Genomic DNA, 24,367 nt, shown 5'->3' on the forward strand with positions numbered 1-24,367 from the left:
CAGGGCCTCTCACTCTTGTTTGGATTTTTCTGCTCAAGGATGGTACTCTACTACTTGAACCACATGTCCACTTTTGACTTTTTGGTGGTTAACTGGAGATAAGTCTCATAGACTTTTCTACCTGGGCTGGCTTCAAACTGTGATCCTCAGATCTCAGCCTCCTGAGTAGCTAGGATTACAGATGTGAGCCACCAGTGTCCAGCCCTGCACAGTTCTTCATCCTGCCTCTGAGCCCTTCTCTTCACCACCTGGTACCCACTAGGTGCTGGGGTTAAGGGTAGCTTTTGGTCTGGAAGGGAGTGGCATACTGTGCATATGCTTTGCATAAGGAGTGCAAAGGGGCAGAGTCCACACCCATCTAGGGAGGCCAGGCAAGGCTCTCTGTCTCAGTTCACCAGTCTGGCTCAGTCTCACAGACTGTCTCCTGCCCACATCTACCCCCACACCCCTGGGCCCCCGGCCCCACTAAGGTATGGGTGGGTGTGAGTGTTCCTCCAGCCCTCAGTAATTGCACAAGTCCAGATGGCAGGATGTATGTGGGGTGGGAGGCAGGGGAGGCTTGGGCACTGTGGAAGCTGAGAGCTCCCTCCCTCAGGGCCCTCCTGTCCCACCTCCTCCTTGGACCACCAAGTGGCCATCAGCTGAGGGGCTGAGAGGGTGTCAGTGGGGAAACACGGGACTCTATTGTGAGCATTAGCACAGATGGACCCCTGGACCGTCTGTTGCCTCTTCCTGACAGACTGGCATCTGTGGCGGGGGAGGGGAGGGGTGGCAAAGGCAGAGGAGCAATAATTTCTTTTGTACTCATTCCAGTGCTCATCGCTGAAGGGACCCCACAGCACTCCTAGTCCAAACTCTTTCATAAAGGATCCACAGAGTCATCTCCTTGCCTGAAGCCTGCCCAAGTGGCTTCATTTGTGTCTAACAAGCCTGACTACAGTTCTCCTTCAGGTCAGTATGGAGGTGGGGTCCCACTTCCCTGCTCACCCCCTTCTCGGTTTATGCAAGTGAGAAAGGCTCCCTGACTTTAAGTGAGAGGACACCAGGAGAAAAGAAGTTCACACCTCAGTTTCCTCCTCCACAGGGCAGAAAAAGTACTAGAGACCAACAGAGTAAGGATGAACTCAAAAAAGCCATTTTCTCCTATCCTTTGTGTTACTTCCTTAAATCCTGAGGTTTCAGAGCCAGAAAGGGCCTTATACTCCGGAAAGAACAGCTGTGGCATAAGTGTTTATGTCACAGAGGTGAGGGAGGGAAAGACTCCAGTAGAACAGGCTGGGGAACCCGGGAGTCCTGACTCATACCACCAATTCAGTCCCTGAATCTGTGCTTGCTTCATCCCCAGTTTTTCCAGGAAGCAATGGAGCAGGGAGGGGGGTGGGTGTGTGTGGGGGGGGGGGGGCGAATGCCACACTACGGAGTGGTAATGCCCTCTGCTGGTCATGAGATTGATGGTGAAAAAAAAAATCTTCAAACCAAAAGGTTGGCTGGCTGGTGCCAGGTACCACCTGTACTTCCAGCCACATTTTAGGATGGGTCAGACACAGTCCTTGTAGCTCCCAGGAGAATCCGTCCAGCTGGCCACAGTTGTGGAATCTCACACTTGTCAGGGAGGAAGCTGTCTCTGTGTGCAGGACTCTGCTTCTGCCTTGCTCCGGGTGAAAGCCAGCAGGGGCAAGGGAGGCAGCTGCTGGCCTTCTCAGGGCAGCAACCTTCCCATGCCACAGTGGGCATGAGGCTCCAGAGTCCCTGCCTTCCCACGCTCTCCCCCACCCCCTCCTGAGCCCCAGTCTTTGCTCCAGCATCTGTTTTTCTCATCCAATCTGCTGCAGCCCTTTCCAGCCTAGGGTGGGGAGCTTTCTGCAGGCTGTCTGTAACTTCATGTACCAGCCCACTCCCCCTCCACGCCTCCTTGCAAATCCCCCATGGTCAGGACTCCTGAGACATCTGTCCTCCATCTGCGCATGATTCTCAGGCAGGTTTCTCTCTTTGGATGAGCTTGAAGGTTTCTCTTCCTCTGGTTCCAGCTGTCCTGGCAACCAACATTCAGGATGGGGGCTCGGGGAGGGAGGGATGGCATGGGTAGGGACTTTGGGTAGTAGGGGAGGGGGAATGGTGAATGGTAAGGTCAGATACCATCTCTTCTTTTCTGGAAAAGCGTTTACTCAGACACCCACTAGTCAACAACCCCTGTGGGAGAAATGCAGAGAGCTGACTCTTGCCCCCCATGGACCAGCTTAAACTCTGGGACAGCATCAGGAAGTTGAGTCACTTGAGCCCAGAGCTATACAAGTTTAGGCCTCTGGAGTCTCATTCTGTCTCAGGCTTCTAGCATAGAGCTAGAGGATCCAGGACTGGTCAGGTCAAAGAGCTTGCTGGAGCTCCTCTCTGGGTGTTGATGCGGCAGACAGAAGAGGGCCTGGGGCTCAGCTGGTTCTCTGGTTTGTTAAGGAATGAGGGGCTGGGCCTCCCATTGGATGACATCAGCTCTTGCAGGAGGCATGGACAGCTGGTGGGCAGCTGGCTGGGCAGGGAGTGATTGTTTTTCTGAATGGCTCCTGTTGCCCAACAATTCTCGTGGTCTGTGTTGGTGCTGGTGTTCTGCTAGGGGAGAGTGTCTACCTACAGGATTGATTCAGTACAGCTCCAGTGATCTGAGAGACTGGAGTAGAAGGCAGGTGGACATAGCAGTTTGTGTTGGATGTGGGTAACTCTTGGTCTTTCCCACCCAGAGGTTAGGGACCATCTTGCCTATTGGACGGGGGTTGAGGGAGTGTGTCTCTACCTACAACAAGTTAACAAGTTGACTTGGTATGAGGAAGGGAGGCAAACTCTAGTTTTCATCACAGCATTTTTGAAGAAATAGAGTCTGTATGATCTTACCCCTTAATGTCAGTATACTCTTTACTCAAGGTAAAGACCAAAAATGACAGTTCTGAGGGCCCTACCTGCCCAGCAAACATACTGCTCAAGTTGGTTAATCCCTGTTTTCCTCTCCAAGACCAGCAGTGTGCATCACCCTTCCCAGTCTCCAAACACAAGACTACCAGGCTGAGACTGCCTTATTAATGCCAGGCTGGATTTGGCTCCCATTTCCCACAACAGTTCCATCTGGTCATTCCCCACCTGAGTACTCTGCCATCCAGTACTCTGCATGGCCCCCCAAAGGCAGACACCCAAAGACAAACATGACCTCATCATGTGCAAACCTCCCTACTATGTTCTGAATATTGGTGTCCCTCAAAATTCTATGTTGGAACTCAGTACTTAAGGTAATCATATTAATATAGGGCCTTTAGGGGGTGATTAGGTAAGAAAGAGTCTGTTAACATGAATGGAGTCAGTGCACGCATAAAGGAGGCTGAAGGGGGCCTGCTTCCCCATCTTGCCTGGTGAGGATTTGTAAGGCATGATCTGTGATGAACAGGCCTTCTGACACACTGAGTCTGCTGGTGCTTTGAACTTGGATTTCTCAGCCTCCAAGAAAAGTGAACAATAGAAATTTATGCTCATAAATTATCCAGTCTAATATGTCCACCCATACACACCCTGGGGATGGAACCCAGGGCTTCTCACATATGGGCAAGTACTCTACCACTGAGCTATACCCCAAGCCCTAAGGTGGTAATAATAATTATTATTATTGTATGTATATTGATACAGGGGCTTAAACTCTAGACTTCTCACTTTTGCTTGCTTTTTTCCATTCAAGGCTGGCATTCTACTACTTGAGCCACTTATCTACTTTTTTTTTTGCTGGTTAATTAGAGATCAAGAGTCTCATTGACATTTCTGCACAGACTAGCTTTGAATGCAATCTCAGGTTTTAGGATTAAAAGCATGAACCACCAGCACCCAGCTAATTTATTGTTATTGTTATTATTTGGTGGCACTGGGGTTTGAACTCAGGACCTTGTTCTTGCTAAGCAGGTGTTCTACCACTTGAGCTATGCTGCCACTCCCTGACCCCTTACCCATATTTTTATTTTTAAATAGCAGCAGGCATTCTTCCTACACCAAGAATGACAAACAGAGCCAGGATCAGCTCACATCTGAGATCCTAGCTACTCAGGAGGCTGAGATCTGAGGATTGTGGGTTTGTTTTTTTTTGTCAGTCATGGGGCCTGAACTCGGTGCCTGGGCACTGTCCCTCAGGTCTTCAACTCAAGGCTTGTGCTCTACTACTTGAGCCACAGCACCACTAATGCTACTTCCAGCTTTTTCTGCTTATGTGGTGCTGAGGAATCAAACCCAGAGCCTCATGCATGCAAGGCAAGCACTCTACCACTGAGCCACCTTCCCAACCCTGAGGATTGTGGTATTAAGCCAGCCTGGGCACCCTCCAATTGACCACCAAAAAAGCTGGAAGTAGTCAGGTGACTCAAGCCTGTAATCCTAGCTACTCAGGAGGCTGAGATCTCAGGGTTGCGGATTGAAGCCAGCCCAGGCAGAAAAGTCCCCGTGTGACTCTTTTCTCCAGTTAACCACTCAAAAACTGCAAGTATTGGGTTTGGAATGTGGCTTAGTGGTAGAGTGCTTGCCTAGCATGCAGGAAGCCCTGGATTCAATTCCTCAGTACCACATAAACAGAAAAAGCCAGAAGTGGCACTGTGACTCAAGTGATAAAGTGCTAGCCTTGAGCAAAAAGCTCAGGGACAGTGTCCAGGCCCTGAGTTAAGGCCTGAGTTCAAGCCCTGGGACTGGCCAAATAAACAAACCTGGAAGTGGTGCTGTGGTTCAAGTGGTAGAGTGCTAGCCTTGAGTACAAAAAGGCTCAGGGACAGCTCCTGGAACCTATGTTCAAGCCCCACAAAATAGAAGCTAGAAGCTGAGTTGTGAATCAAGTGGGAGAGCACCAGCCTTGAGTAAGAAAGCTATGGGACAGGGCCTGGGTCCTGAGTTCAGGTCCCAGTACTGGCATCAAAAAAATTAAAAGGGCTGGGAATGTGGCTTAGTGGTAGAGTGCTTGCCTAGCATGCATGACACCCTTGCCTAGCATGCATGCCCTAGCCATGCATGAAGTCCTCAATACTATATACATAGAAAAAGATTAAGTGGTGCTGTGGTTCAAGTGGTAGAGTGCTAGCCTTGAGCAAAAGCTCAGGGACAGTGCCCAGGCCCAGAGTTCAAGTCCCAGGACTGGCAAATAAATAAATAAAATGACAAATAAGTTTTAACTTATGGGCCAATAAATATGCTAGTTATGAGAAAAATTTGGAGATCAACACAAGAGAAAAACTTATGAATAGATTAGCACAGTCTGAGGTAGCTGTTCCAGGCAAGGTGGTGCATTGGTTCAATATATTTGCCATTTCTTACCTCCTGAGTTCACAGCACATGAAGAGCCCCCATACATCCTTCCTTACACCCCACCTTCCTTGCTGTGGACACAGCATTTGCAGTTCTTTTTTTGGCAGGAGAGATTCAAATCCAGGTCTCACCCTTGTTAGGTAGGCACTCTACCATTTGAGCCACTCCTCCAGGCCTGTGGGGGTGCTTTCCTATTTTGTTTTGGCTTTTGAGGCTAGCCTGGAACTTGCTGTGTGGTCCAGGCTGGCTTCAAATTTGTGATCCTTCTACCTTAGTCTCCACCTCCTAATGTGCTGGGAGTAGGTGTACACCACCATGGCTGGCTATCTGTGGGTCCTGAAAGGCAATTCTTTTTTTTTTTTTTTTGGGTCCGGTCATGGGGCCTGAACTCTGGGCCTGGGCGCTGTCCCTCAGCTCTTCAGCTCAAGGCTAGCGCTCTACCACTTGAGCCACAGCGCCTCTTCCGGCTTTTTTTTTTCTGCTTATGTGGTGCTGAGGAATCGAACCCAGGGCCTCAAGCATGCAAGGCAAGCGCTCTACCACTGAGCCACCTTCCCAGCCCAAGGCAACTCTTCTTGACTTAAGCCTCCTTCCCAGTCAGCAGAGCAGTGCCTCTCCCAAAACAATGCCTGTCTTCACTCCAACCTCCTGTTTCTCCTGTGGTTCCCAGTGTTTCATCTGTTCTTGTCATAGTGCTTTACCTCTCTCCATCACAGCCATTGCTCACTAGGATGACATGGCTTCTTTTCTTGTACACCTCACCTGTTAGCTCTATGACACTTGGGGTATCATATGAGATTTGCTGAAATCTACCTTTTTGTCTTTCAACAAATCTAATCTCTCCATGGTAAAATACTTCTTCTCATAGTTTCTTGGGCCCCTGGCTCAACTTTTTGTTGTTGGTGGTGGTAGTTGTAGGGCTTGAACTCAGCACCTAAGTGCTGTCCCTGAGCTTTTTTGCTCAAGGATCACGATCTACCATGTTGTTCCACAGTGCCACTTCCAGTTTTCTGGTGGTTAATTGGAGATAAGAGTCTCATGGACTTTCCTGGCTAGGCCAGCTTTGAACCATGATCCTCAGCTCTCAGCCTCCTGAGTAGCTAGGATTACAGGCATGAGCCACCAGCGCTCTACAACTGCTTGTTCTGTGATAATGCCCTTGGATGTTCCCTCAAATAATTAAAAACAAAAATAAAAAACCCCACCTCCTTTAGGGCAGAGATCATGGACTGTTTGTTTTTGTGCTCTGGCTACTGCTTTACACTCTAGGGTTGCTCAACAAATAGAGCCTAGCCCATCCAACTGTTCCTAGATTGTTCTTGTCCCATCAGCCCCCATCTATAGCTTCCAAGAAGTCTCAAAAGGATCCAGTACCATCGGCCATATTCCTAAAAAATTACTCTTTCTGACCATAGGACATCCAACAACTTATAAGCTATGGGGTTGTTATTTGATCAGTGCTGGCTATGAAGGTATGTGTTAGATGTGATTAAAGTTTTTATCAGTAGACATTAAATAAAGCACGACAGCCTCTACGTAAGCTTTTTGTCATTGAAACAAGTACTTAAGATAATCAAGTTCAAAAGGGAGAAGATTAATTTGGGTTGGCAGTTTGGAGGTTTCAGCCGTGACTGATTGGCATCATGACTTTGGGCCTGTAAGAGGCAGTACAGGGTGGTAAGCATATGTAACTGTGAAAGGAAAGCAAAAGAGACTAGTATTCCCATCCTTATTTCCATTGTTTTTGAGTTTTGTTTTTGGTGCCAACACTGGGACCTATCTGTGTCTAAATGAGCACATGTAAGACTATGTGTCCTGGTCCTGAGGTTTGAACTCAGGGGATTATTCCTTAACTTTTTCACTCAAGGCTGGTGCTCCACTACTTGAGCCACACTTCCACTTCTGGTTTTTTGGTGGTTAATTGGAAGATAAGAGTCTCATGGACTTTTTTTTTTTTTGTTCCAGCTGGCTTTGAACCATGATCCTCAGATCTGTCTTCTGAGTAACTAGAGTTACAGATGTGAACCACTGTGGTGTGGCTCCATCAAGTTCTTACACTCTCATGATTTCACTTGGCTTTGCCTGATCACCTTCCTTCTTCAGAGTAGGTGGGTACCTTGGGAGGATTGGACAAAGAAGGGCCACACAGTCTCTTCTGTGGGCATTTCCCCACTGACCTGTAAGACCTTTCAGCAAGTCCTACCTGCTAAATCCATTATATCCTAAGGGTTCAGTGCCTGACCTTCAGGGACCATACCTCGCACCTTCTCCAAGGTGGTGAGGGTTTCATCGTATCAACCCACGAGTCTGAGTCTGTCCTTAGACCCATGACATCAGTCCTTCCCTGGGTCTCTAGTCTGCTGGCCCATCTTGCAAATCTGGCCAGCATCATGTCTATAGTTAGGTCTCTATATCCCATTGGTTATGTCTCTGGCAAACCCTATAACCACAGGTCCTAGGTTTGATCCAAACCTTTGTTCCCCTTTTCAAGTTCCCTAGTGAGGCATTTTAGCTCCACTACACCTAATTTTGTTTTGGTTGATTTAGAAAGCATATTTTCAGGACTGTACCTGAACATATATGGCCTAAGGCTCAGAAATTCAAGATGTAAGAAACAAAATCACAAGTAATATACCATTCAAATTAAATCAGGTCTCCTGTACCATTGTCTTACCAAGATGAGACAGAGTAACTGCCAAGAGCACCGGAAGAGGTGCTATTCTGGTTTTCATACTGCTAAGGTTGAACTTGCAAACACCTAGAGAATGTCAGGACCATGTCTAATTAGGACCTAATAATTGTCAAGCTGGAACAAAGGACAGGTCTACTACAGTGACATTTAACAGGGTAAAAGTTCAAGGTCCTAGCTGGGCACTGGTGGCTCATGCCTGTAATCCTAGCTACTCAGGAGGCTGAGACTTGGGGATTATGATTGGAAGCCAGCCCAGGCAGGAAGGCTTATTGCCAATTAATCACCAAAAAAACCCCCAAAAAACAAAACAAAACAAAAAAAAGCCAGAAGTGGAGGTGTGCCTCAAGTGGTAGAGCACTAGCCTGGATCACCAAAGTTCAGAGACAGTGCTCAGGCCCTGAGTTCAAGCCCCAGGTCCAATACCAAAAATAAATAAAGACACGAGGTCCTGCATTAAGAGGTCAAAATATCGACTGCCATCTACAGGATTGAGAGAGAAAAAGGTGGCTGGAGAGATGAGCTGAGTCTTTGGATGACCTTGGGTGCATCAGGCAGTCTGTGGACTCGGTGTAGTTTGTGAATTCTGGTGGAGGGTCCGCAACCTGGCTGTCCCAGGGCTCTAGCTAGGTGGGTAAAAACCACAGAGCCATGACAATAGAGTGGCTAAGGAGCTGTACATTACAGGCAACATCCTGACCGAAGTTCTTTTCCCCCTTTGCTGTGAGATCTTGGGCAATTTATTTGACTCTTCTAATCCACAGTGAGAATCACACCCACCTCACATGGTTGTTTTGATTAAGGGAGTTAGAACAATTTTGGCAGAGGTAGGTTTAGAATAGGTATTTTTGCAAATATCAACAGAATGATACATAATGGCTGCCTTCACATATGGTGTCCTTACCCGGAAAGGCCTTTTAGCTGCTCTGAACATCTTCAGAAGGTACATGGCTGTCTGGTCCTTTCTCTCACTGCAGTCTCTAGATAGGAGCAGTTGTGTTAAAGTTCAAAGGCACAGTCACCTGGTGGGGGTACTGGAGTTGGGTACCTGGTGGACAAGATAATCCTCAGGGTTCCATTTTGTAACTTGAGACTCTAACCTTCTAGCACTTGTTATTTTGGGTCCCCTCAGCCTAGAGGCACAGGGGACACACACACACACACACACACCATGCTCTGAATCTACCAGCAAAACCATTGAGGATTTCATCTCAGTTACCTATGCACCCTATAATTCAGGATTATACTCCAGTCTAGGAATAAAAACAAAGCAGGAGAGGGCTCTTAGGTTACCCTGCACACTTGTGACTACCTAGGGTCTAGACCATCTTTTTTTTTGCAGGCCCTGGGGTTCGAACCCCGGGACTAGGCACTGTCCCTGAGCTTCTTTTGTTCCGGGTTAGTACTCCACCACTTCTGGCTTTTTCTGAGTAGTTTATTGGAGATAAGAGTTTGGCTGGCTTTGAAACCCGATTCACAGATCTCAGCCTCCTGAGTAGCCATTATTACAGGTGTGAGCTACTACTGCCCAGTTTAGACCCTTTTGGGTAAGAAGACAAAAACAAAGACAGAGAGAAAGCGCACAGAGAGAAGGTGCTCAGTGTACACAGCTGCTGTCCCCATTGGGCCCGCCCTCTATAAGGCAAATCAAGTCCCAGGAAGACCCTAGACTTGTGAACATGAGCTGCTGAAACAGGGGTGTACATCGGGACCCTGGCCAGGGGAGGATGGGAATTCTACCCCAGAACTCCTATGTCCCCCTACAAGCACCGGCAGCCATTCTCCATATTGAAGACAAACAGCACCAGTAAAGTTCTGTGAATAAAACTTTTAATAATGTACAGCAGAAATCGGACAGGCTCATTCTTATATTAAAACAAAAGATTTCCTATATTACAATGTATTTACATTTGCATACTGAAGAGGTAAAGTGTCTAAGTGGCTATTTTACAGTCCTTTCTAATAAAATGTACAAAAACAAACAGAAGTACCGAGAATGCCGCACGGGGCCTCGATGGCGACGTGGGAACGGGCTTGGACCCCGTCTGTGAATCCAGAGGTGCGCTAGCCCTGGCCTCAGGGACGCCGCACAGGGCCAGAGCCACAGCTTCAGCTCTTCCCAACTCTCACTGGGCCTTAATAGTACGGGAGAACAGCAGGGGCCCCAAGGAGTGGGCTAGTGACTTTGAAGTCACCGGGTGGACTCACATTGGCGGATCCCAGAGGCTAGCTGTGACCAGGGCAGTGGAGTCTTAAGTTCATCATCACTTGTAACACCAAGGTTCTGCTGCAGGGCTGGCAGGTCAGTGGGAGGTCAGCAGGGATGGGTAAAGAAGGTCCCCTAATGACACATTGGTATTCAAGGGAAATTAATCAGTGGCCAGTAAATTGGCCCAAAGGATTAGAGGAAGATCTCCTTTGATGCAAGAAGAGAAGTGACACATGGGGAAAATAAATAGAAAGGCCAGGAGTGCAGGAGACCAAGGGCAGGGGAGGGCTCTCGGTCCCTCCTCCCCAACTTTGGCAGGGAAGCTGCACACATAACATGCCTCCCCAGGCAGAAGGGGCTCAAGATGAATGCAGTGCTTTGGAGGGGGTCCACCTGGGGTTTTAGAGCCCAGGTCTTGCTGCCCACCAGTGGTCTCTGCAGAGGGGATATGGGAATCCTCTCTCCTCAGTGGTCTTATTTAAAACAACAATTCCAGGCTCAAAAAGCTCTCAGAACCAAGCACGAAAACATCTGGTTTCAAAGCAGGCACTCACTTGACTGAGCTCCCTCTTCAGTGCTCTAAGAGCAGCACCTAAGCCTGTCTAGTCCAACACAGAGGTATTTCCAGGCCCAGCCAGCATGGGTACTCAGCCAGCACTTGACTCTCATTTGCTGAGCCAATGCCTGGAGCGGCACAAGCACAAAAGGTAAGGGTGCTCAGAGGGGGGAGGGGAGAGACAAAATTCAAGAGACACCAAGCCCCCAGGGCAAAGAGGAAATCTCACTGCTGAGTGGGAACAGGCTCAGGTACAAGGACAAACATTTCCAGTGTGATTGAGCTATGTGCGTTTGATTGAAAGTTTTTTTTTGTTGTTTTTGTTTTTTTCAGGGATTTCTTTAAAACAAAACAAAACAAAATAGACTGAGAGGTAATCATCACATAGAGATGGTTTCCTTTTACAAAAACTTAACATTTAAAAAAAGTTAAAATCCAGACCCTCCCAATAAAATAAAATAACAATAAAATAAATCAAACCACTCCAGTTAAAAGTTATGGCTTCAAAGTTATTATATACCTAAGATATGCTGACCAAATCACCACCCACAACCGTGCTTCTAGACTTCATTAAATACTATACTTAGGTTAAATAACATGTTCAGCTCAGGCTGTTCCCTTTAGCAGGGCCCCTGAAGTGGATGCAAATCTCTCATCTTCCCTCCATCCTGATTGGATAATCCAGCTCAAAGGTCCATGCAGATGCCGACCTCCCACCCCAGTCTCCCTCCCACTTAGTACCCCACCCTTCCTTTCCCCACCCCAAACCCACCACCACCAAAAATATACACTGCAGTTTGTAGAATCTGGGATGGGACAGACAGATGTGACATTCCAATGTGAGTCCCAAGAACTCACTTCCGACTCCTTGGCCCTTCCTGATGCTGTTGAGGATGATGCCCTTGGGCTGGCTCATTTCCCACAGCTGATGCTGACCACAACACCAAAGATTTCTGCCAAGATTCTTTCTGCCCATCCCTCTCCCCCTCACATTTTGACCAAAAGCCTCTCCTGCCATGGACAGCTGGGCCAGCTTTGGTTCCAGTCTGAAATGGAAGAGGAGAGGCTGACATGGGATGGGTGGAGCAGCATGCTGGAAAGAGGGCTACCGTGGCAGGGGTGGGATGGGGGATACCTCCAGGAAGGGCCCCAGGGAAACTAGATGTTGCTCACTATGCACAGAGGCACCAGCACGCAGACGGCAGGACAACCACACCCCCGGCCTGCACATGCACAGAAAGCTCAAGCAGGTAAGTGCGCACCTACAGACACACACGTACACACACGTTAAGGGCAGGCGAGGCACGGACCAGGCACAATGGGGACGCACCTCGGCACATGCACACGCGGCTAGACAGACAGCTGGCAGGTGACTCCACTGGCAGTTCCTCCAGATGTCCATGTGAGGAGGGGAGCACACAGCTCAGAGCTGCCTGGGACAGGGGCTGTACTTCGGTTCCCCTGGATACCTTGGGGTACTGTTGGCTGGTCCCTGGAGGAAAACCTGCAGTGCTACTTAGCACTGGCCACAGTGCAGCTCCTCCTGGCCCCTTGCAGGCCATTCTATCACTACTCCTGGCTATGTGCCAGATGCACCGGGTTTTGTGGATTTTCCACCGCAACCAGTTCGAGTTGTGGCATTGAGTTCTCCACATGATTCACTCTCAGAGTCTCCATGCCATCAGGAGGTAAATAAAAAAGGTTATCTGTGTCTCAAACCCAACAGGGGAGCGAGCGAGTCTCCCGGGCTCTGTCCCTGTTGCGGGCCAGGGCTCTGACCACAGTGGGCTGGGCAGAAACGAGAGGTAGGCCTCCACTGTACGATCAACACGGCAGCTGCGTGTCATCCTTGCCGCCCAGGCTGCATGGAAGGGGAGGAGGTTAGATCTTCACATCTTCCTGCACGCTGAGCTGTGAGAGGGTCTTCTTGATGCGCAGTGCAGTCAGGCGGGCTGCGCCATTGGCATACCAGCACTCCCGCATCATCTTCCCCATCACCCGCAATGCCTGTCAAGAGAGATGCAGGGTTATCAGCTTGACCTTGACCCAGAAAAGCTTTCTGGCCCTTAGGCACTGGCTCATTTCCCTGCTGCCTCCTCATCCATGCCAAGACTATCAGACTCTTTGACACCTTCCAACCAGGGAAATTCTTTGCAAACTTCTCCCCTTTGCTCTTCCTTCTGTAAGGAAGAGGCTGTGCAGGGGAAGAAAAAAGCTGCAGTTAAAGGCCAGCTCTCTCTGCCTCACTCTCAAATCTAACCAGAGGCAGTGAGGAAACATTTTGGAAAATGTTGTTCTATTATGCAACAAGAAAACATGGGGGAAATGGGAGCTGATGTTCTTGGTGCTGAAACGCCCTCTCATGGCTGTGTTCTTTAAAGGCAGAGCGGACCTTTTCTGCTCCACTCTAACACATATGCTATAGTTGGGGGGAGAGGAAGGTTGGATCCAAAACACGGAGAGTTAGCAAAGCTGTATGAGATGCTTGATATATATATATATATATATATTTTTTTTTTTTTTTCCTTTGGTGCCAGTCCTGGGGATTAAATTCAGGATCTGGGAGCTGTCATTAAGCTCCTTTTTTTTTTTTTTGCTCAAGGCTAGCACTCTACCTTTTGAGCCTCCTGTTTTTTGTTTGTTTGTTTTTTTTTTGGTGGTTACCTGGAGGTAGGAGTCTCACAGACTTTTCCTGCCTGGGCTGGCTTTGAACTGCAATCCTCATTATCTCAGCCTCCTGAGTAGCTAGGATTGTAAGCATGAGCACCAATGCCCAGCACATTTTTAATTTTTTTGTGACAGGCCTAGGCTGACCACCCAACTCACAATCTTCCTGGCTCAGGCCTCTGCAACCATGCCTGGAATGAGGAGACCCAGTCTTAAATGTGCTCATTACACATGCATAAAGGCAACTAGGTAGGGTCACAGATGTGCTACTTGACTGTAGTAATCCTTCACAATATGTACACTATCAAATTAGCCTGTGTACACCTTAACTATAATTTCACTTGTCAATCACGGCTCAAATAAAACTGATTAAACACATAAATAAGTAGGAAAAGCAGGATGACGAGTGAGAAAGTAGCCCCTATGCACTCAGCTAAGCAAACCTTGTTCCCCTGAAAACTCTTAAAACCCCAAAACTCAGGCTTCTTAGGAATCTGTCATCAACTAAACAGTATACTTCAGCCATTTCCACCAAATGCTGTCACTCCCCGCTTCACCCACCAGGTGTCCCCAGTTTCAATTCTGGCTCTTCACATGTCATCTTCTTCTCTGCAGTTTTTAGTAGGGCCACTGCTCAAACACGCCTCTTACTTTTGTGATACTATCCACAAGCTCAGCTTGTGTGGCTGCTAGTTCTACTGTTCCACAGGAAGCCAAGTGCGAGTTTTCTCCTATACTACCACATCAGTCCATGTGATAGTCTAACCCCCCCAACCCCCATTTCTATCTCTAGCTGACCACCTCCATTATCTATTGCCCAAAAGAATCCTATTTCCTTTAGGCTGTCACCTCCAAAGAGGACAAAGACTATATAGCCCAGAGGGATTAGTAGTAACTGCATAGAATAGTATAAACAGTATTTTTTTGGGGGGGTCCGGTCATGGGGCCTGAACTCTGGGCCTGGGCACTGTCCCTCAGCTCTTCAGCTCAAGGCTAGTGCTCTACCACTTTAGCCACAGCACCACTTCCGGCTTTTTTCTTTTTGCTTCTGTGGTACTAAGGAATCGAACCCAGGGCCTCATGCATGCAAGGCAAGCACTCTACCATTGAGCCACCTTCCCAGCCCCTATAAACAGCATTTCTTACCTGAAATGACTAGAACTACAAGTGTGGTGGGTTTCAGATTCTTTCACATTTGAGAAATATTTATATATAAACAATAAGATCTTGATGAGAAGCAAGTCTAAGCATAAACTTCATTAATACAGTATTTTTAATTAATTAACTAATTAATATTTTTTTTTGTCCGTCATGGGGCCTGAACTCTGTCCCTCGCTCTTGAGCTCAAGGCTAGCGCTCTACCACTTGAGCCACAGTGCTATTTCTGGTTTTATCTGCTTACGTGGTGCTAAGGAATCGAACCCAGGACCTCATGCGAGGCAAGCACTCTACCACTGAGCCACCTTCCCAGCCCCAAAACAGTATTTTTAGTGAGCTTGCATTTGTTTTTCCCCTACAACTTAAGGGCAAGGTGACCTGTCATATGAGATCAGGTGAGGAATTTTCCACTTGTGACACCATGTTGGTAATCAAAAAAATTCAGATTTTTTTTTTGGGGGGGGGGGGAGCTGGGAATATGGCTTAGTGGTAAAGTGCTTGCCTAACATGCATAAAGCCCTGGGTTTGATTCCTCGGTACCACATACACAGAAAAAGCCAGAAGTGGCACTGTGGCTCAAGTGGTAGAGTGCTAGCCTTGAGCAAAAGAAGCTCAGGGACAGTGCCCAGGTCCTGAGTTCAAGTCCCAGGATTGGCAAAAAAATAAAAAATAAAAAATAATTCAGATTTTTGTCAGACATGGTAGCATATGCCTGTAATCTCAGTACTTAAGACTACAATGGGGGGGGGGTAGTTGTGGAGGTTGGGAGGGAAGGGATGGTAAGGGGAAAACAAAGGAGGAAGCAACAATGCTCAATAGGAAATGTACTCATTGCCTTGCTCATGTTAACTGTAACCCCTCTATACAGCATTTTTACAATAAAAAATGTACAAAAACGTAAAAAAAAAAAAAAAGACTACAATAGTGAGTTAGTTGAAGACCAGCCTGGGCTACAGAGCAAGACTGTCTAAAGAAACAAATTAGGAAAAATGTCAGGTTTTGAACTTTCAGATAAGGAATGTAAATCTTTATTATGATGCAGATAAGAAAAGCCACAGCAGTCAAAGAAATGTCCTACCTCATAACTCTGCCACCAGTTGGGGATGTTGGGGCGTAGCTTCTGGTCACAAACGACCTTTCGCATTTCCTCAATGGAAGGGTCAGAGGGCACTAAGTCGTAATATGGTAGTTGATACTCTTCATGGACTCCTGGGAGAAAAGACACTCTCAGCAGAAGGAAGGGAGAGATTGCTCTGCAGCCAATGAGCAGCCCACATGTTGGTCTGCAATGCCGCTTCCCACTATGATGGACTCGGGTCAACAAAGAAGGCTGTGATTCCAGATATGGTACAAGAAACTCACAAAACACCACCACCACCCACAAGCAGCCAGAAACATTATTTTTTTCTAATAAAAGGCAGAGAATCTATTGACGATTACTGGGGTTACTGAAAATTTCCCAACTAGCTAACGATGAGCTACTGATGCCAGGCTGAAACTAGTATTTTTAAATCTATCAGCTCGTAGTAATTCTAAAAATAAAAAGAAAGAAAAGAAAAAAAGAAGCCTGGCATCAGTGGCTCCTTCCTATAATCCTAGCTACTCAGGAGGCTGAGTTCTGAGGATGGCGGTTCAAAGCCAGCCAGGGCAGGAAAGTCCGGTAAGTAGCTCTCTCTTATCTCCAATTAACCACCAGAAAACTGGAACTAGCACTGTGGCTCAAGTGGTAGAGCCCTCATCTTGAGCTGAAGAGCTCAGGGACAGCACTCAGGCCCAGAGTTCAAGCCCCACAACTGACAAAAACAAAACAAACAAAAAAACCCTCAGTCATCTTTTGAGTGTGCTAGGCATTAGCTCAATATTTTGAAAACGGTTCATAAATGGAAAGAATCAAGCATTTTTCCTGACACTCTTAGTCAACCTTTACACCTGAGTAACCAAGTAGACAATTTGGGAAGTTTCATTTTAAAGAAAACTCCAGGCTAGCCAGGTGCCAGGGGCACCTGTAATCCTAGCTACTCAGAAGGCTGAGATCTGAGGATCATGGTTCAAAGCCAGCTAGGTCAGGAAAGTCCAAGAGACTCTTATCTCCAATTAACTACCAGAAAAACGGAAGTGCTAGCCACCCTGAGTGCTAGCTCCCAGCACTCAGGGAGGGCTGGGAATGTGGGTTAGTAGTAGAGTGTTTGCCTACCATGTATGAAGCCCTAAGTTTGATTCCTCAGGACCACATAAACAGAAAAGGCTGGAAGTGGTGCTGTGGCTCAAGTGGTAGAGTGCTAGCCTTGGGCAAAAGAAGCTCAGGAAGGGCTGGGAAGGTGGCTCAGTGGTAGAGCGTTTGCCTTGCATGCATGAGGCCCTGGGTTCGATTCCTCAGCACCACATAAGCAAAAAGAAAAAAGCCGGAAGTGACTCTGTGGTTCAAGTGGTAGAGCACTAGCCTTGAGCTGAAGAGCTGAGGGACAGTGCCCAGGCCCAGAGTTCAGGTCCCACAACCGGACCAAAAAACAAAACAAAACAAAACAAAACAAAGCTCAGGAACAGTGCCCAGGTCCTGTGTTCAAGTCCCAAGATAGAATCTCATAGACTTTTCTGCCTGGGCTGGCTTTGAATAGTCATCCTCTAAACCTTTGTCTGAGGATTACAGGTGCCCAGCAACTTTTCTTTCCCCAATTCTGGGGCTTGAACTCAGGGCCTAGGCACTGTCCCTGAGCTTCTTTTGCTCAAGGCTAGCACTCTACTACTTGAGCCATAGCACCATTTCTGGTTTTCTGGTGGTTGACTGGAGATAAGAGTCTCACAGATGTTCCTGCCTGGGCTGGCTTTGAACCTTGATCCTCAGGTACCAGCCTCCTCAGTAGCTAGAATTACAGAGCCACTAGTGCCCGGCTCCAGATATTCTTGAGCTTGATCATGTCATAGAATATTTGGAGATAATCATGAATACCAATATAAGCAGCTGGGTGCTAGTTGCTCACTACTCAGGAGGCTGAGATTTGATCAGCCTGGGCAAGAAAGTCTGCAAGACTCTTAACTCCAATTAACCAGCAAAAAGCCAGAAGTGGAACAGCGGCTAAAGTGGTAGAGAGCCAGCTTTAGGCAAAAAGGTAAAGGGCAGTGCCCAAGACCTGAGTTCAAGCCCCAGTTCTGGCATAAAACAAAACAAAATAAAGAATATTACCTAATCTGATAATGCTTTATGCTGGGCTCTTCCCCCTCTTTTTTTGGTGGTACTGGTGTTTGAACTCAAGGCCTCAAGCTATTGGTTAAGATAGAGTCTTGTTATCCTGTTTCCCCCAGGCTGAATGCCAGTGATTCACTGGCCCTTTGACTCCAGGGGTCTAGATGACCCTCAATGTGCACTCTGGCTCTGGAACTGTCATCCAACAGCCTGAGGTCAAAGGGCCAGTGAAGCACCAGCAACCCTCAGATGACCCATCATGCAAAAACTGGGAGTAGGATAAAAGGTCAAATAAAAAACTACCTCCAGAATTGCACCTTCGAGCAATCTCCCAATATACTAGCCCAAGGGCATAAATATCAGCACATTTAAAGGAGTCGAAATGTTTCATGTTAATGGTTTCATCAAGTACTTCAGGAGCCATGTATCTGCAAGAGCAAAAAAAAGAAACATGGTTATGCACAGAACATGATGACTGTTCTCTGAATGTGGGAGAGCATCATTCCTGTATAGGCCTTTGGCGACAAGTGGGCACTTGTGTTTATTGTACACACTCATGTTCTAAATTCAAGCTTGAACACTTTAGTACCAATTTGGCAATATTAGGCTACTCTTATGTCTGTATGTGTGTGTGTGTTTGTTGGTTGGTTGTAGGGCTTGAACTCAGGGCCTGGGCGCTGTCCCTGAGCCTCTTTATGCTCAACACTAATCCCCTACCACTTGAGCCACAGCACCACTTCCAGTTTTTGAGTAGTTAATTGGAAATAAAGAGTCTCATGGGGACTTTTCTGCCCAGGCTGGCTTTGAACCATGATCCTCAGATCTCAGCCTTCTGAGTACCTAGGATTACAGGTGTGAGCCATTGGCACCTGGCTTGGCTATTTTTATTTATTTTCCTACCAGTGCCAGGGCTTGAACTCAGTGCTTCACACTCTTGCTTGGCTTTCTTGTTCACTGCTGGTGCTCAACCACTTGGGCCATACCTCCAGTCTGGCGTTGTCCTGGCAAATTGGAGATGGGAGTCTCATAGACTTTTTTGCTTGCACTGCCTGTGAACAGCGATCCTCCAGATCTCAGTCTCTTTAGTAACTAAAATTATAGGTGTGATCCACTGACACCTGGCTATTTATTTTTTTGAAACGGTCTCATAATGTTGCATAAGCTGACGTCAAACTCCTAATTATCTTGCCTCAGCTTCCTAAAGGATATGACTCCATGCACGTACTACCAAGCATAGCTGTATTTTAGCAGTTTGGTGGTTTGAACTCAGGGTCTCACACTGGCTAAGTAGTCATTCTACAACGTAAGCCATACCTCCAGCCCATTTAGGGGGTTATTGTTTTGAGATAGGGCTTCCCTTTACGTTCTCACCTGGACTGCGGTCCTATGTGTGCTTCTCCCATCTCTGGTATGACAGGTGTATGTTACTGTGCCCAGCCATTGGTTGAAAGGGAATCTCACTTTTTATATTTTTGTCCAAGGCTGGCTGCAAGCCATAATTCCCCCATGTAGCAGATCTGTATCTTTTTTTTTTTAATCATTATGATTTACTGATTGAAACCTCTTGATTTCTCAGCAGAGGGTATGCAGTGGGCCACATAAGCATTATAGTACATAGCATTTGGTTGCTACTAGAACTTTTCACTCTATTGAATGAAGAAGCTGCAGGAATGGATTGCATTTAAATTTCATTCTGAGCTAGGTGCCGGTAGCTCATGCTTGAAATCCTAGCTACTCAGTAGGTTGATCTGAGGATTGCAGTTCAATGCCAGGCTGGGGAGGAAAGTCCATGAGACCCTTATCTCGAATTAAGCACCAAAAAGGCTGGAAGTGAAACTGCGGATCAAGTGGTAGAATGCTAGTTTTGAGCAAAAAAACACCTCAGGGTAGCATCCAGGCCCTAAGTTCAAGCTCCAGGATAGGAACAAAAAACAGTAACAAAAAATAATTTTATTCTGAACTTTTGTTATCTGCTTGATTGCAGATAGGTGATAATTCTAAGAGTCACGCTTAGTGAAAGTTACCCTTTTCTGACTTTGAGTAGTAATTACAATTAATTACTATGACTTGAGCCTCTCATAATACACCAGTGGATCATCTGAGGTTCCACACTTCGGAGTCTGGGTGGCTGCAGCAATCATTCAGGTCAAAAGCAAGCTGGACACTAGTGGCTCAAACCTTTAATCCTAGCTACTCAGGAGGCTCAGATATGAGGATCACAGTTCAAAACCAGCCTGGGTAGAAAAGTCCCTAAGACTCTTATCTCCAATAAACTACTCAGAAAAAGCCAGAAGTGGTGCTGTGGCTCAAGTGGAAGAGTGCTAGCCTTGAGTAAAAGAAGCCCAGGGACAGTGCCCAGGCCCTGAGTCCATGTAAGCCCCAGAACCAGTGGGGGGGGGTCGGGGGGGGAGGGGGGGGAGGAAAGAACGAAAAGGAACCACACAACTTAATGAATTCACTTAGATTCAGCACATAGACTCTTCTGACATCTTTGACAAGGCAGCCCTATTTCCACCCAGGCAGCAAACGACAATGCCTTTACTTCCAAGTGAAACAGGAAGCAGGCCACAATCCCTGAGCAGCCCGAGCCCCATCTCAATCAACTCTGTTCCGCACAGAATAGGCCACTGTCTCCTCCAAGTTTCTGCACAAGCTACCCTTTGGACCAAAATATTTCATCTTTTCCTCTAGCACACCTTGTGTCTACCATGCTCCAAATTCTCCATTGCCTTCACTTGTAATACCACCAGCTGTGAGTATACATTTCCACAGAGCTGTAGTCCCAGCACTGGAATCTGTTATGTGTGACTACATGGCTTGCAGTGTGGGGAGTGGGTGTTTGACTCAGCTTACAGCTGCCCAAGGGGAAGGGCCACCCGTCCTTTGTTTACATTTCTTCCTGTGTACATGGAAAGGATACATAAGACTCAGGACAAGCTGGTAAGTGAGGGCAGAAGCTTGGCACCTTCTTACCGTTTGGTTCCCACCCTCTGATTTGGAGCAATGTCAATGGTGTCAGTGACTGCATCATGACGGACAGCCAGGCCAAGGTCTGCAATGGCACACATGCCATTTTTCTTCACCAGGATGTTCTTTGACTTTAAGTCTCGATGAGCAATTCCAGGTTTTCCTAGTGGAGACAAAACCAGGATTTTTTTTTTTTTGGGGTCCGGTCGTGGGGCCTGAACTCTGGGCCTGGGCACTGTCCCTCAGCTCTTCAGCTCAAGGCTAGTGCTCTACCACTTGAGCCACAGCGCCACTTCTGGCTTTTTTCTTTTTGCTTATGTGGTGCTGAGGAATGGAACCCAGGGCCTCAGGCATGCAAGGCAAGCGCTCTACCACTGAGCCAACTTCCCAGCCCCATTTTTTTTTTTTTTAAAGGTAGTAAAACTGTTAAGAGACTTTACAGTCAAGACTGGGTATGCTCAAGTTCTTGTGTTGCTTCCTGTATCCAGTGATCCATGGGTACTACAGAAATGACCTATGTGTAAGTAAAGGCTTAAGGCAGAGGAGGGTATTTGGTAACAGAACTACTGGTACAGCTGCCTCCAGCGGGCCATAAACAGTAAGGTCTAAGAGCAGCTCAGAGGAGTTCAGAATGAAATAGGCCTGAACGTGGACACTGATGGGATCAGCACAGAGATCAGTAACAGACCCAACTGTCATACTTTGTTTCTTATCATGGCTAGCAAAAGCTGTTTGCCAAGTCAATCAGGCACTAGGGATTCTACCTGCAGCTGGGCAAAACCAGGATCTCCCAAGAGAACATTACAGTCAACGAGCAGCCAGGCTCTGGGTCTTCTGTCTCCAGGAAGACCATTCCAGCTAGGAGAGCCCAGTGTTTCACTAGCACACAGTTTGTAAGTCAGTATCCCCATGTAAAATTACTACCATGTAAAATTACTGCCATGTGAAATTACTGAGTTGAAGCTGGGCATGGTAGTACATGCCTGTACAGCTACAAGGGAGGTGGATATGGGAAGATCTTGAAGTCAGCATGAGCAAAAAAAATAGTGAGACTCTACCTCAAAAAGATCATGCTGGTCCACACGTTGGTGGCTCACACCTGTAATCCTAGTTACTGTGGAGGCTAAGATCTGAGGATCATGGTTAAAAACCAGCCCAGGCAGGAAAGTCCATGAGATTCTTATCTCAAATGAAACACTAAAAAAGCCAGAGTGGAGCTATTGCTCAAGTGGTAGAGTGCTAGCCTTGAGCACAAAAGCTTAGGAACAGGGCCTTGGCTCTGAGGTTCAAGATCTGGGACTGGCACACACAAAAAAACAAAAAACAAAAAACAAAAACATCAAGCTGGGGCTGGGAAGGTGGCTCAGTGGTAGAGCACTTGCCTTGCATGACTAAGGCTCTGGGTTCGATTCCTCAGTACCACATAAGCAAAAAGAAAAAAGCCAGAAGTGGCACTGTGGCTCAAATGGTAGAGTGCTAACATTGAGCTGAAGAGCTGAGGGACAGCGCCCAGGCCCAGAGTTCAGGCCCCATGACCGGACCCCCCTCCCCAAAAAAAAAATCAAGCTGGGTATGGTAATATATAACTATAGTCCCAGTTATGGGGAAGGCAGAGGTGGGAGGATCAAGTTCTAAGGTGGGCCTTGGGCAAAAACAGAAGGTCCAATCTGAAAAACAAGCTAAAAGGGCTGAAGGCATGGCTTAAGTCATACAGCAACTGCTCAGCAAGCATAGGTCCTAAGTTCAATTCCCAGTACTACCAAAAAAAATAAAGAAGTGTGTGTGTGTGTGTGTGTGGTGGAGGGGGGACAGTGGCTCATGCCTGTAATCATAGTTTCTCAGTAGGCTGAGATCTGGCTGAGATCTGAGGATCTCAGTTTGAAGCCAGCCCAGGGCACGAAAATCTGAGAAACCCAATGTGCGCGTGCGCGCGCACGCGCGCGCGCGCGCGCACACACACACACACACACACACACACACACACACGCTGGAAGTGGAGCTAAGTCTCAAGTGACACACACACACACACACACACACACACACACGCTGGAAGTGGAGCTAAGTCTCAAGTGATAAAACACTAGCCTTGGGCAAAAAAGTTTAGAGATAGCACCCAGGTCCTAGGACTGGCACACCAAAAGAAAGAAAATAAATTACTAAAGTGTTGCTAAAAAGCACCTTAGGGGCTGGGTTCTTTTTAGTTCCATTCTCCTATATGTGCACTGTTGAGCATCTGAAGTGGTTACTTCTTAGCAAATAACTATGTCACACCACTGACAACTGAACCTTACAGTAAGACCTTCCTAAGGAACTTCTGGTGTTTAACTGGAGATAAGAGTCTCACAGACTTTCCTGACCAGGCTGGCTTTGAACCAGGATCCTCAGATCTCAGCCTCCTGAGTAGCTAGATTACAGGCGTGAGCCAACAGTGCCCCGCCCTAAGGGACTTCTAAAGACTGGGAAGGAGTGTCTGTTCATCTTTTTTTTCCCCCCAATCCTGGGGCTTGAACTCAGGGCCTGGGCACTGTCCCTGAGCTTCATTTGCTCAAAGTTGATACTCTACCATTTGAGCTACAGCACCACTTCTGGCTTTTTCTGTTTATGTGGTACTGAGGAATGAACCCAGGGCTTCATGCATGCTAGGCAAGCACTCTACCACTAAGCCATATTCCCAGCCCTCTGTCTATCTTTTTGTTCTCACTCAGATAAAGCTCAAGCCTCTGCCTTTAGACTACGCTCCTGAGGTCCATTCCCAGCTTTCCCAGCAAAAAGAAGTTCTAGGAACAAAATCAGGATGAATAGGCTATCTGCCAAAACTTTCTATTCCTCATTCAAGTCCACTCACCTTGAGTGCCCACAATCTCCATATGCAGGTGTGCTAAACCACTGGCTGCAGACAGGGCCAGCTTAATCATACCCTCAATGGTCACTGTGTAGCGGTTCAGATAATCAAACAGGGAGCCATGCTCATGATAGTCAGAGACAAGCCACAGCTGTGTCCAGGTTCCATTATCTGCAGAGAACATATGCATTCTAGAAAAGGCATAATCATCAGAACAGGGATAATGTGTATAACACAAGATCCGAGCGGACCCTGAATTTATGTTTCTTGCCTCCACATCCCTTAGTGCCCCCTTCGTCTACTCCACCACAGTGGCCCAAAGTTCTAGGCTCCAGTGAGGGCTCAGACTGTAGAACGATTCTAAACAGAAGTCCATTTTTCTGCGAAGTCTGAGACACTAAAAAAAGTGCATTTAGGGGCTGGGAAGGTGGCTCAGTGGTAGAGCGCTTGCTTTGCATGCCTGAGGCCCTGGGTTCAATTCCTCAGCACCACATAAGCAAAAAGAAAAAAGCCGGAAGTGGCACTGTGGCTCAAGTGGTAGAGTGCTAGCCTTGAGCTGAAAAGCTGAAGGACAGTGCCCAGGCCCAGAGTTCAAGCCCCACGACCGGACCCAAAAAAAAAAAAAAGTGCATTTAGGAAAAGCAACAGGTTGACCAGTTTTGTTGCCTTGCTGCTTTTGATCCTGAAGGGATTCACTCGCTCAACTGCATTAGAAGTACACTTGGCGGCACCCAGCATGCCAAGGAGGAAGGCCTGGCGGGTCCTCTGTGCTTCCTCAGCCCTCTAAC

General features: G+C 47.3%; 1 protein-coding gene across 1 annotated transcript in view; it reads right to left on the bottom strand.

Annotated features, from left to right (window-relative positions):
• Positions 1 to 9,812: 9,812 nt before the first annotated feature.
• Acvr1b (activin A receptor type 1B) overlaps positions 9,813 to 24,367 on the bottom strand; it is a 43,285-nt gene continuing 28,730 nt past the window's right edge. Inside the window, exons 5-9 of the mRNA XM_042668779.1 lie at positions 23,583 to 23,750; positions 20,744 to 20,900; positions 18,074 to 18,198; positions 15,668 to 15,798; positions 9,813 to 12,771 (exon numbers count right to left, since the gene is read on the bottom strand). Of these exons, the coding sequence (XP_042524713.1) occupies positions 12,646 to 12,771; positions 15,668 to 15,798; positions 18,074 to 18,198; positions 20,744 to 20,900; positions 23,583 to 23,750 (707 nt within the window). The 3' untranslated portion in view covers positions 9,813 to 12,645. The remainder of the gene's footprint in view (positions 12,772 to 15,667; positions 15,799 to 18,073; positions 18,199 to 20,743; positions 20,901 to 23,582; positions 23,751 to 24,367) is intronic.

The sequence above is a fragment of the Dipodomys spectabilis genome, unplaced genomic scaffold (genome assembly GCF_019054845.1).
Source record: "Dipodomys spectabilis isolate Male_0828 unplaced genomic scaffold, ASM1905484v1 ptg000477l, whole genome shotgun sequence".
NCBI lineage: Eukaryota > Metazoa > Chordata > Mammalia > Rodentia > Heteromyidae > Dipodomys > Dipodomys spectabilis.